Consider the following 13,141-nt stretch of genomic DNA (forward strand, 5'->3'; position numbering starts at 1 on the left):
GTGCACGCACGCGCGCGCGCACACACACACACACACACACACACACACACACACACTGGACTTTGCTTTCTTAAATAATATTTGAGTACATTTAAAACTTTGTTTAAAATCCTACCCTGATGTTTTGAGCACTTGTTCTCAAATTTATATAGGAGTCATCCTATATATTAAGGTGGTTAGATGTATTACAGTCAGCATTCTATGAAAGAGTTCTCTCTTCCACTCTGATGGTGTGAAGTCAGAGTGGGGAAGCATTACTCTCTCTGCCCTTCTTCCTCTCCCAGTCCTGAATGGGGAGCTCACAGGAGGCGCCTTCCGCAATGGCCGTCGCACCTGCCTTCCTGCTCCTTGCCCGGACACCAGTAACATTAACCTGTGGAATATCTTGAGGAACAACATTGGCAAAGACCTGTCGAAGGTCTCCATGCCCGTGGAGCTCAACGAGCCACTCAACACCCTGCAGCACCTCTGTGAGGAAATGGAGTACAGCGAGCTCCTCGACAAGGCCTCAGAGACCGACGACCCCTACGAGAGGATGGTATGGTTCAAAGGACAGGGCAGCGCCCCCTAGAGGACCTGAGCTAGGCCGCAGCCATCATGTAGACAGCTGTCTAGAACATTCTCAAGGCTGAGGTTTAGAGAAGATTTGATCTGTGTGAATAACCAAGCAAAGCAAGGAAGTTCTAGATACACTTATTGGAGCTACTCATGTTGTGAGGTTTCCATGGCCTGTTCTCCGACCGGGATGCTCAGCCTTCGGCTTTGCCGTATGAAGTCAATTTACAAACGTGTTAGGCCTCATTCATAGCTATCCTGAGGTGCATGTAGACCTTGAGCTGTGTGGGCATACCTGCTGGCCTAGATCGTTCCCTAAAGTTTGTCAAAAATATCCTACTCCTTAGAGGTTAGAGCGTGCTGGGCCTTGCTTTGTCAGCTAGTCTTGAGTGCCAGGAGAGCCCATCTGTTTCCAGATCATAGCTCTAAGAAACCAGCTTGCTGTTGGTACTTTGTCGTCTATTCTGTAAGGCTGGAGGACTTGACCTCTCTGCCTGAACCAGCACCAGCAGCTACACCTGCATGCCTGTGAGGGTGTACCTGTGAAATGGCTTACAAGCTGGCCTCCTGAACCTCTGAACTCTCTGTTATTCAGGAAATTGGGTGGACACACGAATGTGGAGGACTTGACTTCAGTTGCCTGATGGTTCTCATAGGAGTAGTTTAACCTCTCGCTTCCAGTGTAGTGATGAAGATTCAAATAACTGAAAATGCAAACAGCATCAAATCTGCAGCCCTCCACATGGATGTACACAGTCTGTGGGAGTAGAGGCAAGCAGATCTGGGAAGGTCCCTCCCATAATTGTACTCCTTTCCTATGACCTCACAGGTTCTCGTCGCTGCCTTTGCAGTCTCAGGGTACTGTTCTACCTACTTCAGAGCAGGAAGCAAGCCATTCAATCCGGTCCTGGGGGAGACGTATGAATGCATAAGAGAAGATAAGGGGTTTCGGTTCTTCTCAGAACAAGTAAGTGAGGTTGCTGTCCAAGGTGAGAGGACAGCGCAGTGACTTGATAACTATGTGTATGAGACAGGGCGTTTTACCAGTTAACAGAAAACTCACATAATGTAACTGCACCGTCACCCCCTTGAAATGTGTGTAAAGTCTCTGTGTTTAAGCATGATGGTGAATATTAACAACTTATAATTTTGAGACACTTTTACTATTAGAACTGGATACTCTAGTTTTTGTTGGGGAAGAAAGATATTATTTAAAAAAAAAATCATTGATGATCTAGGTATTGTAGTTCATTCTCTAATCCCAGCGCTTGGGTAGAGGCAGTAGGATCAGGAATTCAAAGCCAATCTTAGCTATGCAGCGAGTTTGAAGCCAGTCCAAGCTAGATGAGACCCTGTTGCAAACAGTCAAACAAAAGCATCCTTTATAGGAATTAGAATATGAGCATGATTGCCTTTTTTTTTTTTAATTACCAGGTTAGCCATCATCCACCCATCTCTGCCTGTCACTGTGAATCCAAGAACTTTGTGTTTTGGCAAGGTTTGTATTTCAATTACACTTGAGAGTCAAAGCGGATAAGCCTGTGGACATTTTCTAGCTACTGAAAGTACACTGTGCTCAGTTTTATCTCTGTCTTGGGAACGCAGAGCCTATTTGTAAATGTTGGTAGGGATCAGCTTGAGAAATTAAAGTTTCCACTTTACTATGAAACTGTGTCATCTTGGAAATGAGATGCTGAGCCCACGAAGCTTACACACTGTCCATCACACATCAGAGCTCCACGCTGCCTGTGTGGCCTGGTGCCATCACCTTACCTCGTGGTATCTTGAGGGCCTCAATGCTGTGGCACTAATGTCTGTTGCCCTCTTGCAGAATTGCCCTCTAGCGTATGTATGTACAGAGATTTTAATCCCAAAGGAATGCTCACTGGCATATCTGTCTAGACATCTAGTCAACCCAAACATATGTACCAACCTATATGGACAACACTCAGAAAACCTCTCTAGACTGAACATGTACCAATAGTTTTCTTTTATTCCATGAGAAATGGAACAGTAACAACCATTAACATAGGATTGACACTTTATTAGTTCTTACAGGTAATTCAAGGATAATTTCAAGTACATGAGAGCAATGTATCTAAGATACACGAGTATCTTGCACTTTTTCTATAAGGGACTGACTGGAGCATCTGCAAACTGTAGTGGAACATGTAGATTTTCTGCAACAGCCTCCTCCCCCAAAGGGACAACAGTTTAAACACTGAAGTGACTCATGGTCTTTTGACTCTTTGGAGCTTGCACTTTGAGATGAAGACTCTCTTATTTAAGTCCCATTGTTGTGGTATAAATTCAGTCTTATCTATGATAAAGTTTCAAAACCCCCTTAGGAAAATAAAGAACTTATTTTCTGACTTAACTATTAAATGTAAAATAGTTCTTTGTGTGTGGAAAGCACTTCCCTGCTCACTGGAAGCATTACTTTAACTTGAGAGCACACCATGACAGAGTTCTGGGTATATTTGACAAAGTAAGAAAACAAGTTAATTCTTGATTATAACCAAGAGTCAGAAATCTTATGAAGATAGCACTAATCTTTTTTAGTTTATCAAGAGGGACCAGGTGATTATTACAGATTTGCAGATAGATCTGAGTGTCCATGTGGAAAACATAAAGCCATCACATGAGAAGGAACGGTGAGCCTCAGGCTGTGCCGTAGCCAGTTCAGGAGACATGTTCATTAAGTTCATCCCACCAGCTCATACATCTGCTCTATCTGTAGGGAAAGACCTTAGTGTACTCTTTTATCTTTTGCTGTTCTCTGTGACATATAACTCCTTCGGATAGGGAGAAATATGTTATAAGTCAATGATATAACCATACTGCAGTTATTTTTACATATACTTCAGGCTTTGTGTGTGTGTGTGTGTGTGTGTGTGTGTGTGTGTGTGTGTGTGTGACTATATTTTACCATTTAGTCAGAGCAGCATTTATTATTATCTGGGGATTTAAGCACCATAGGCTCTTATGTTTGCGTACATATATGAGCACCTCTCACATGCACATATTTTATTCCAAGCTTCTGGAGTTTGTTTTATTAAGTGGAAACAAACAGGGAGCATGATTATAGAGGAACAAATAATGAACCTGGGAAGAATCACAATATTATCATCACCTTGGCTTTTTCACAAGGACCGTCAGGGCCTTGGGATGTTAAATGCACACTACAGGATCAGTTGTAATTACAAAATATGCCTTGTAACATATGATACAGGTATTGGTTGCTACAGAACTCATCAGACATGGAGCACTGAATTTTTGTCCTCTTGCTATCTCATCTAGATATCAGATGGAAAAATAAGTTCTGGGGAAAGTCAATGGAAATCCTGCCCGTCGGAACCCTGAATGTTATGCTTCCAAAGTACGTTGCTCTCCTCTCTCTTTTCTCTTGCAGTCCAAGTGGGTATTCTGGAAGGTTCTAAGGGTCCATGTCCCTGTATGCCCAAAGTCTCTGTCACCTTCAGCACAAGTATCAGAATGAATTCCCATAACATATGCAACAGACTTTGCACATACACCATGGCTCCCTGCTTTTCTTCTGGCATGTCTCCTTTGGTCAGCCCAAAGCTGCCACGGGCCATGCTCCCACCAGCAAGTCAGCTTACATTTTTTTTTTTTAGCAAGCTCTCCCTTTATCTATTTCTTTTCTATACTACTTATATTTTCATAATATGTATACATATATATATATTGCATAGATAAAAGACTTATTTTAAGTTATCAAAAACTAACAATGGAATTCTTTTATGATTGTATTCCATACTAAAATTTTAGAAGACATAGGCCATAAATTTTTTAAATTAATTGATATTTGTTTTGAGAACCAAGATATTAATTTGTTGTCCTTCGCTTGTTTGGCTGATCTGGGTTTTAACTGTTTGGATGGTAGGATGTGCTGGGGAGGGGAGCGAAAGGGGTGGCTCAGTGTATAAAAGCACTTCACAAGTGCAAGGACCTCAGTGCTGTGGGAAGACGGGAGGTAGAGACAGGAGAGTCCTCAGAGACCTCTCAGGCCAGCCTGGCCTGCGGGATGCAGGAGAGAAGCAACACAGTGACACTGTCTCTAGGGGGAAGGCAAAGACGCCTGAGGTTACGCTCTGACCTCCACACATGTGCCTTGCACTTTCGGTCGTGCACACGTAAGCACACAGTGTGCTCATGGATTGAATATCAAAGAAAGGTAAGATTAAAGAGTAAATTGCAATAAGTGAAAACTTACGAAGAATAACGAGTTTCCCCGGGTGTCCGTAATACCTGTATCACACTAGTTAGACCTTAGAAGCATTTTATTTCATTATGAAATATAGTTTTACTTAAAAATATGTGTAATGTGCAAACTTACACCTGATTTGTGACCGTGTCCTTTCATTGGTTGGCAGAAATTCCAAACATCATTTCCCAGAATCTGCACTGGATTCCTGCCATAGATAGGCTTGCTCACTTTGTCTTTTTCCTAAAGAATGACTCCATCTTTCTTTTCAACTTTTATTATGAAAATGTCATTCGAGAGTGTTCTGAGAGTAACCTTTCTCAAATGTGTATCTGATTAATTCTTCTTCTCCTCTCCAATCCTTCTACCAATATGCATTGCCTGCCTGTAAATACAGAGTCTTCAATGGGTATTAAATGCCTTCCTTGCCCTCCTCATGACCTGGAGCCCACTGCTTACAGAACTCTAAATACCGTATTTTTCCTGGCCCCTGTGTCTTACCTACCCCTTATATACCATGCCCACCTCCCTGCCACAAACCTACAGACAGCCTCATCTGTGATGGCTTGCCCAATAATCCCTCCATGTTCCAGAAGTCTAAGGACTAAACCCTTCTTCTGTTCTCATGCTCTGTTCATTGGTAAATAGTAACCTTCATGATACTTGACTTCTTGAGTATTTTCTGACATGTCACTAAACCAGAGGGCTAGAGGAGAGGCATTGTTGAGCTTAGCAGTTTTAGGTTCATAGAACCCTTCACTACTGTAAGCAAATAAATGATGTCATGCATTTTTATGACTACACGGAGGTTTTTCAAGAAATGGGGAGAAAGTGAGGGAACAGGAGGTTTTATCCAGACACTATTCTCCTTTGTAGGAACATTAACATGTCTGTGTCCGTTGCTTTTAACCAGTGCTGTATTCTTTGCAGATATGGAGATTACTACGTGTGGAATAAAGTCACTACATGCATACACAACATCCTCAGTGGGAGGAGATGGATCGAGCATTATGGAGAAGTGACCATTAGAAATACCAAAAGCAGTGTTTGCATTTGCAAACTCACATTTGTCAAGGTAAGTGGCACTGTAGAAAAGGCAGGCTTGTACAGAATGCTTCCTAAGGAAGCACCCAGAGGAAAGCTGCCCTGCATCATGTCTTCTTAGACAAGAAAGCACAACTGGGCTTGAGTTGCTTGAGAAATATAAACTTCTGAGTTTGTAGAGGTCAAAAGTATCATGCCAAAGGAGAAATGAGTTTATTTTCAAAGAATCCTATTTTTACATAGTCACCCAGTACATTCAGTAAAATTCTAGACCATATTCTACTCCTATACTGAGTCCTTGAGTATTGCCTGATGATGACAAAATATATTTAGGTGATCTTATTTAGGAGCTCATTCTAGAACAGCTGCCAGTTACTGAAAATACTTGAATAGAACCATATAGATGACAGTTGCCAGTCATTCCAAACCCACCTAACCCTTTCCTGAAGCAATCCAAATTGAGCCAAAAGAAAGCATTGCCTTTATTATCTAGAAGAAAGGGTTAGGGACAGAAATGCCCATGGAACCCCATTCTTCCAATTAACACTGCTCCAAAGTAAAATAGACAATACCATATCCATGTTTGTTTAAGTATATTACAGGCTTACCAATTATGTTGATATCATGTCCCATTGAAGTTCATTAAGATGCATGAGCAAAGGGAGAAAATCTGAAGAGAAAAATCACTAACCTATGAGTTAATATTGGGTTCTTCAGCTAACAATTGATCTGGAACCACAGAATGGCAGGTTATCATGCTTTGGCATAGAGCAGAAGGTTTAGTTTGATTTGGTTTAGTTTTTATGGTACCAGGAATCAATCAAATCCATGGTCTTGCCCATGGTAAGCCAGTGCTCATACTACATGCCTAGCCCTGTGACTACCCATTTCAGAGAAATCAGTCTAACCAGCTATTGTCGCACACCTCTAAGCCCAGCACTTTCATCTGAGGCAGGATTGTCAGTTTTGTGTCAACCTGAGCTACATTAAGGTCCCGGCCAGCTTAAGCTTCCTTAGTGAGACAGAGAGCAAGAAGGGCAGTCCTCCATACGGGATGGAATGTGCTCAGTTATCTTCCAAGGGAAAGAACATTGTTCGTATGGAAAGGACAGGTTGATGCTGCTAAAGCACTCGGGGTTGCTTGTTTTCCAGGTGAATTACTGGAACTCCAATGTGAATGAAGTCCAAGGGGTGGTGATAGACCAGGAGGGGAAGGTGGTGCACCGACTGTTTGGGAAGTGGCACGAAGGACTCTACTGCGGGGTGGCCCCCTCGGCAAAGTGCATCTGGAGACCAGGTAAAACCATCTGAGCTTCCTGGTCAGGAGGCTGTGGGCAACAGACGGGAGGGAACACTGGGATGTACCATGGAGTTTGCCTTTCATTTCCTTCTGATAGAGACATCTTAAATGTAAATGCTCAAGGCACTTGCCATTACATTTACACTCAACAAAGAAGCTATATGTATAATCCACTACTGGATACTTGATTATTAAAACATGGGCCGAATCACTGACACGAAATAAAGTGACCTATTGAAATCTGCCATGGGAAGTTGCTTTAAACATAATCCATACGTGCAAACCCTTAGGTGTGCTAAGTAAAGATAAATAAATAAATATAATTGAAATGCATAAGCAAGCCCCTGTTTAGTTTTTAAATAAAACAAAGGAAACATAGCATCTCTAACCTACAAATGCAGGAGCTTGCCACAGTGAGCCATCTTTTACTTGAGCAGCAGAACTGTGACATGCTGGCACTTAATAAAAGACATTGGCAGAACCAGGCATTAGATTAGCATGTAACTGAATATCAAGTACGAATAGGAAAAATTTGCTAGGGAACATTTATTTTCATTGAAATTTGTCAGGTAACCTCCAATTTTGTTATTGTTTTCCTAAAGGGCACTGTTGTGTGTTTATGAACTTCCTTCTGGTAGAGTAATTAATCCGTTCTTAGTGACTAATGACTGAGTACTGACCATGCATCAGCCTTGTTCTAGGTGGTTGGAATACTTCAGTAAGCAAATCAGACAAATATTCTTAGAATTTACTAACAAGCGCCAATAAGAGGTTGGGGGTGTCAGTCAGTGGGTGGGCACTTCCTAGAAGAAGTGAGGTTCTGGGCATCAAGTGAAGTCTTACTTCACTGCTAGGTGTGACGGTGCATGCCTGCAGCCAAGACTAGCCTGACAGCAAAGTGAGATACACACACACACACACACACCCATATACACTCTCACAGACACTCACACACACACATACACACACACTCATATACACTCTCACAGACATTTACATACACTCACACACACACAATGTTAAAAATAGTTTTTAAATGTTCTAAAGAAATATTAATAATATTCATTTATAACTGCATCTTTGATGCAGATGTTTCTGGTGAGATGTTAAGCTTGTAGTTAACCAGCCTGCTCTTTATAAAGTTACCGAGTTCAGTGAATGAAGGCTATGACTATAATGTAAGGTTTTATTTAAAGACTGGGTTTTATTAAATATGCTAATCTTTCAGTGCTAACCATCAGCATAAACCTTCTCACCTAGCAAAACAGAATCAGTTTAAAGACTCGAAAGGAAAGAGTGTTATGTTCATCAGTACAGACCTGTTTGTAAGCAGGGCTCTCTTTCAGTGCTCTGCCTGATGATGTTGGCTCGTTCCCTCGCTGTGAGCCTTTCCCTCTCACAGCTGTTCTGTCTGCCTCCAGGTTCTCTGCCAACCAACTACGAGCTCTACTATGGCTTTACAAGGTTTGCTGTGGAGCTCAATGAGTTGGATCCTGTCCTGAAGGACCTCCTTCCTCCCACAGATGCCCGATTCCGGCCAGATCAAAGGTCAGGGCGCCTGCAGAGTTTCTGCAGTATCCTAGATAGCAAGACAGGTGTCAGAGGTCATCGGGACTATGTACAACATCATCGTTTGCTCCTTCCTGTATTTGTTTGTCCCCTTATTCACCTAGAAATACCTGAGTTTCCAAATCTGGGCAAAATGACATGGCCAGTTATGTTGGGCACAAAGCTTCCTCCATACTTACAAAATGTCTGAAAACTCAGGTGGTGACTACAGAGTTGCTCCTCTCCCTGTGTTTATAACCTCTTTATACACGTTGCCCTGGAACATGAAGTGTCATTTAAACTGAAGATTGAGCGTGCCAGGGGCCTGGAGCTTTCGCAACATACCTTGGTCCAGAGGGTGTGGAGTTGTACTCAAACCACCGAGTTTGGGTTTTATTATTTTTAAATGATCTATGATCCACGTCTACAGAATTCATTTTCATTTTCCCCAAAATTCTGTCTGCCATCTGCATTCCATCCAAGATCAGCTCTCTGCGTCCCACTATGTGCGCAGTTTCTCCCTCCTTAAGATATCCTTGGTATGACTTTCAGGACATTCTGTTCTACATATGATTCCATATACTCTACTAAAAAGTGCAGTTTATGTTATTCTCTGAATGTGTATCTCACTAATTGACATTTAGTTTCATCAATTGACTTTTTACAGTATGTATTTTATTATTCACTGTTATGTATTCTTGTTTTCAAATGTAAAGGTGAATGCATGCACGCATGCATATGAGTGAGTGTGAGTGCACGCCCGCACTCGTAGGTGGCAACCCAATCCTCCCTACCTCAAAGCTGCCTCCCGGCCCCAGATGTAAACATTTACAAATCATCACTGGGTCTCTTGACCATCTCAGCTCCATTTCAGTATAGCTACTTTTTCAGTATAGCTCAGCTCCATTTCAGTATAGCTCTGACACTCCTGGTAAAGGGGGAAAACTCCTTGCTCTCAATTTGGTCTCTCAGTAGAGGATAGCCAGTCACCATCCAGCACACCCTTAACAAATACGTTTGGCACTATGAGAAAAAGAACCCAACTCATGACTTCATGTCATTTTTACCCTCCACAGTCATTCTTCAGGAAAATCTGAGCTCTCAGCCACCCAGACTGCACAGAGAAGTGCTCAAGGCCAAACCACTCACCTGCCCCCTTTCCATTGTATTCCCGATAGAGTAATTCAGTCCACATACACAGAAAGTACATTAATTGATGTACAAATGGAAGACACATGGCCTGGGACAGACATGAAGGGGCATCAGTAATGTCACCACGGTTCAGGATTTTATGTTCTCAGTAACCAGCAGGTAACGCTATGCCAATGTTTTTTTAAAAGGAGCTAACATTGGAATATCAATTGTATTCTGCCTAGATTCTTGGAAGAAGGGAACCTAGAAGCCGCAGCCGCAGAGAAACAAAGAGTTGAGGAACTCCAAAGATCTCGAAGACGGTACATGGAAGAAAACAACCTTGAACATATACCAAAATTTTTTAAGTAAGTCAGCCATTCCCACTAGTTTGTGTTTTACTAATGGTTGCCACAGACCATGAGGCACTCGTGGTAAAGAGACAGAGAAGCTTGCAGAGTGTCTAGGGAACTTAAGCAAATATGGTTAACTTTGCATCAGACAGTGAGAATACTGAATCAGATTTTGTGCTTGTAAAAGTTAGTGACTGTAAGGGCTAGCTCTTCTCAATGGCCTTTTCTTTCTGTGGACACTGATGAGGAGTGAGGAGCTCACTAGAAGGCATTTCCCTTTTTCTGGACCCTTTGTAGTGGCAGGAAGGTATTCCCATTCCTCACACGGGCAGTGGTTGGGGCTCTGCTCCCAAGGGCACCATGACTTCATTAGGATTTGATTTTATTTCTGTCACACAGAGCTTGGGTCTGCTCAGATTTGGCCCCACTGTGGTATGATCAGAGATGATTACTACAGGATTATTTAAAGGATTATATAAACATCACACAGATGAATCTGTGGTTTTCCAGATCCATCATCTGTCATCCTGAGCCTGCACAGAAAAGCACAGGGTAGCATTCTCCCCCTTAGAGCTGTCATCTCATGATCACCCTGTGGTGGAAGTGCAGCCTCACTCATCAGAGGTTAGCAGGGTACCCTTCAGGAGGTCTACAGAGTTCTCTTCAGAGGGCTGCAGTGTGCCCTTCAGGGGGCTGCAGTGTGCCCTTCAGGGGGCTGCAGTGTGTCCTTCAGACATGGGCCTCACAGGCTTTTGCAGCTACTGTCCCTGGGAGGTAGCTCTTCCTTACCATGCTTACAGAGCTGTGTTTGGGCCTCTGTGCTTTCTCCCCTTGCCCGGAGCTAATTAGAGGCCGTTAGTTCCTGCCCTTAGTCTTTTAGTCTTTTTCTTTCTTTCTTTTATTTCAATCATTTAATGACAAAAGTTACTTTATTTCTGGCCAGAAATTTCCAACTTATCAACTGTCAGATAGGACACTAATTGTATATAATACATGTATGAAAGAACTCAGTTCAGGTGACCTTGATGCTAACGTTGATTTTCATATTTTCACAGAAAAGTTATTGATGCAAATCAAAGAGAAGCCTGGGTTTCTAATGACACCTACTGGGAGCTTCGAAAGGACCCTGGGTTTAGCAAAGTAGACAGCCCCGTTCTTTGGTAAACTGGAGACGTAGAGCTAGACAACATCCCACACTTGGAATGAATAAATAACTATGCACAATTATGTTTCTTATAGCTACGCGTGGTTTCTGGGTCGACTGAAAACCTCCCATTTGCTTTTCTATTCATCTTTATAATGGATTTTCAAAAGTGCATTAGACAAGGCTCCTAACCACTTTTGGATCCTTTCTGTTTTGCTGCAACCATATTCCTTAAAATAAATAAATAAATAAATAAATAAATAAAACCCATGCCCTCCTCGGAAAGCAGACTAAAAGAAGGAGAATATAAAGTCCAAAGTCAGAAGACTCGGAAAAGAAGATGAAACCGTAACAGGCGCTTCAAGCCGATCAGGAGAGTTTTAAATGATACACAAACTACATGTTCAGTCTGCTGTCTGAAAGCGTCATCCCGTACCTTAGGAGCTCCTGGGCCATAGTCAGTTAGTTCAGACTTGAAGTGTGTTCTTTTGATGTGGTATGCTTGTCCCAGCCTCGTCAAAATAGACATGATGCTTCCCGAAACCCATTCCATCTTTACAACATTGTTCATGCCTTAAGAAATGCAAAGATGTACAATAAACTGTTTTTTACATGTGTGCTCATAGGTGTATGTGAAGGACAGAATCCTGGCATGATTCACTTTCTTGGTCAGAACATTGATTCAGCTGGTAGAAGGGTTAAATGAGGAAAAACTCACTTTCTTTTGCTAAATCAGTTCTGGTGTGGTGGATCTGAGGGGCAAGAGGGCTAAAGTACTGTATGCTAAGCAGATCTCTGTTGTTCTTTAAGTTCCTGTCCTGTGTCCAGATAGTAAACCATCCCTCCTCCGTCTGACCTCACAGTGTGCCCTGGTATTTGGCAAAAGTTGTATCAGATTTGGACACCTGTCATCAGTGTTAAACTTCAGTAGGAAGTAAGAAACCCCAGTTTCTGCCTAGGCTGGGTGGTACCATAAAGCACTGTTTCTGAGTGGCACACAAGGCCGTACAATACATTCACATCCCTGACTCATGCCCACAGCTTGACACTGCTCAGAGCCCATGGAGAGCAAAAGCTTATTTGCATTATGTAAATGGATCCTATGCAAAAATCATCTTTCTTTTTTAAAAAAAAAATCAAGCAGTTCCATATGATACACGGTTACATATTAATCATCTACCTTGCTAAGGGCATATATATAAAACTTAGGCTTAAAAAAAAAAAATTATCCATTCCAAAGGTGGGGGTGGGCAAGATGTGTTTTGAATTCTTCAAGTTTTGTTTTTCCTCCACAGGTACACAGATGGTTTTGTAGGAAGCTTGCATTGGCATTTTTAAGTTCCTGCATGTACATGACAATATAAACGCCTGTCTGTTTAAAAAGAAAATCTCTTTAGGGGGCTTCCTAGTGAATTAGAAAATTACATATATTTTATTGTTAGAGTTTTATTCTTAGATTCTTACCATCTGAATTTAAGTGTTACTTTAGACTCTGATAACAAGGTTAGTGGCATTTTATATTTTGTTAAGAGGTATCAGTCTTGGTGTTATTTCTTCCCTCCGCAAAGCATTCATAATAATGGCTAATTCACTATAAAACCCAAAGCTGCTGCGAACATGGAGGAAAATTCAGAATTTCCCCTAGATGGAGCAATATTTTAGTTATCCCCAAATTCATCTCCCCTTTCATGGAAGTCCACACACCATGCACACAGCTGGCAATCATTGGAATTATGGAACTTCACTCTTCAAAGAGTTCCCTTAAGTTAGAGCCAGAGCCAGGCTTTTTACCTTACACAGCTTTCTCCATGTGCTCCTCGGCCCTTGGTGGCTTGCCC

General features: G+C 42.0%; 1 protein-coding gene across 9 annotated transcripts in view; it reads left to right on the plus strand.

Annotated features, from left to right (window-relative positions):
* The window catches only part of Osbpl6 (oxysterol binding protein like 6), a 194,222-nt gene extending 181,824 nt beyond the window's left edge, over positions 1–12,398 (plus strand). For all 9 annotated transcript variants that reach the window (XM_031370696.1, XM_031370699.1, XM_031370702.1 and 6 more), the window contains 9 exons: positions 285–538; positions 1,385–1,522; positions 1,990–2,053; positions 3,856–3,934; positions 5,714–5,858; positions 6,980–7,124; positions 8,549–8,675; positions 10,052–10,174; positions 11,215–12,398. In XM_031370696.1, coding sequence (XP_031226556.1) covers positions 285–538; positions 1,385–1,522; positions 1,990–2,053; positions 3,856–3,934; positions 5,714–5,858; positions 6,980–7,124; positions 8,549–8,675; positions 10,052–10,174; positions 11,215–11,323 — 1,184 coding nt within the window. In that variant the 3' untranslated portion in view covers positions 11,324–12,398. The remainder of the gene's footprint in view (positions 1–284; positions 539–1,384; positions 1,523–1,989; positions 2,054–3,855; positions 3,935–5,713; positions 5,859–6,979; positions 7,125–8,548; positions 8,676–10,051; positions 10,175–11,214) is intronic.
* Positions 12,399–13,141: the final 743 nt, after the last annotated feature.

This window comes from Mastomys coucha, unplaced genomic scaffold (assembly GCF_008632895.1).
Source record: "Mastomys coucha isolate ucsf_1 unplaced genomic scaffold, UCSF_Mcou_1 pScaffold15, whole genome shotgun sequence".
Lineage (NCBI taxonomy): Eukaryota > Metazoa > Chordata > Mammalia > Rodentia > Muridae > Mastomys > Mastomys coucha.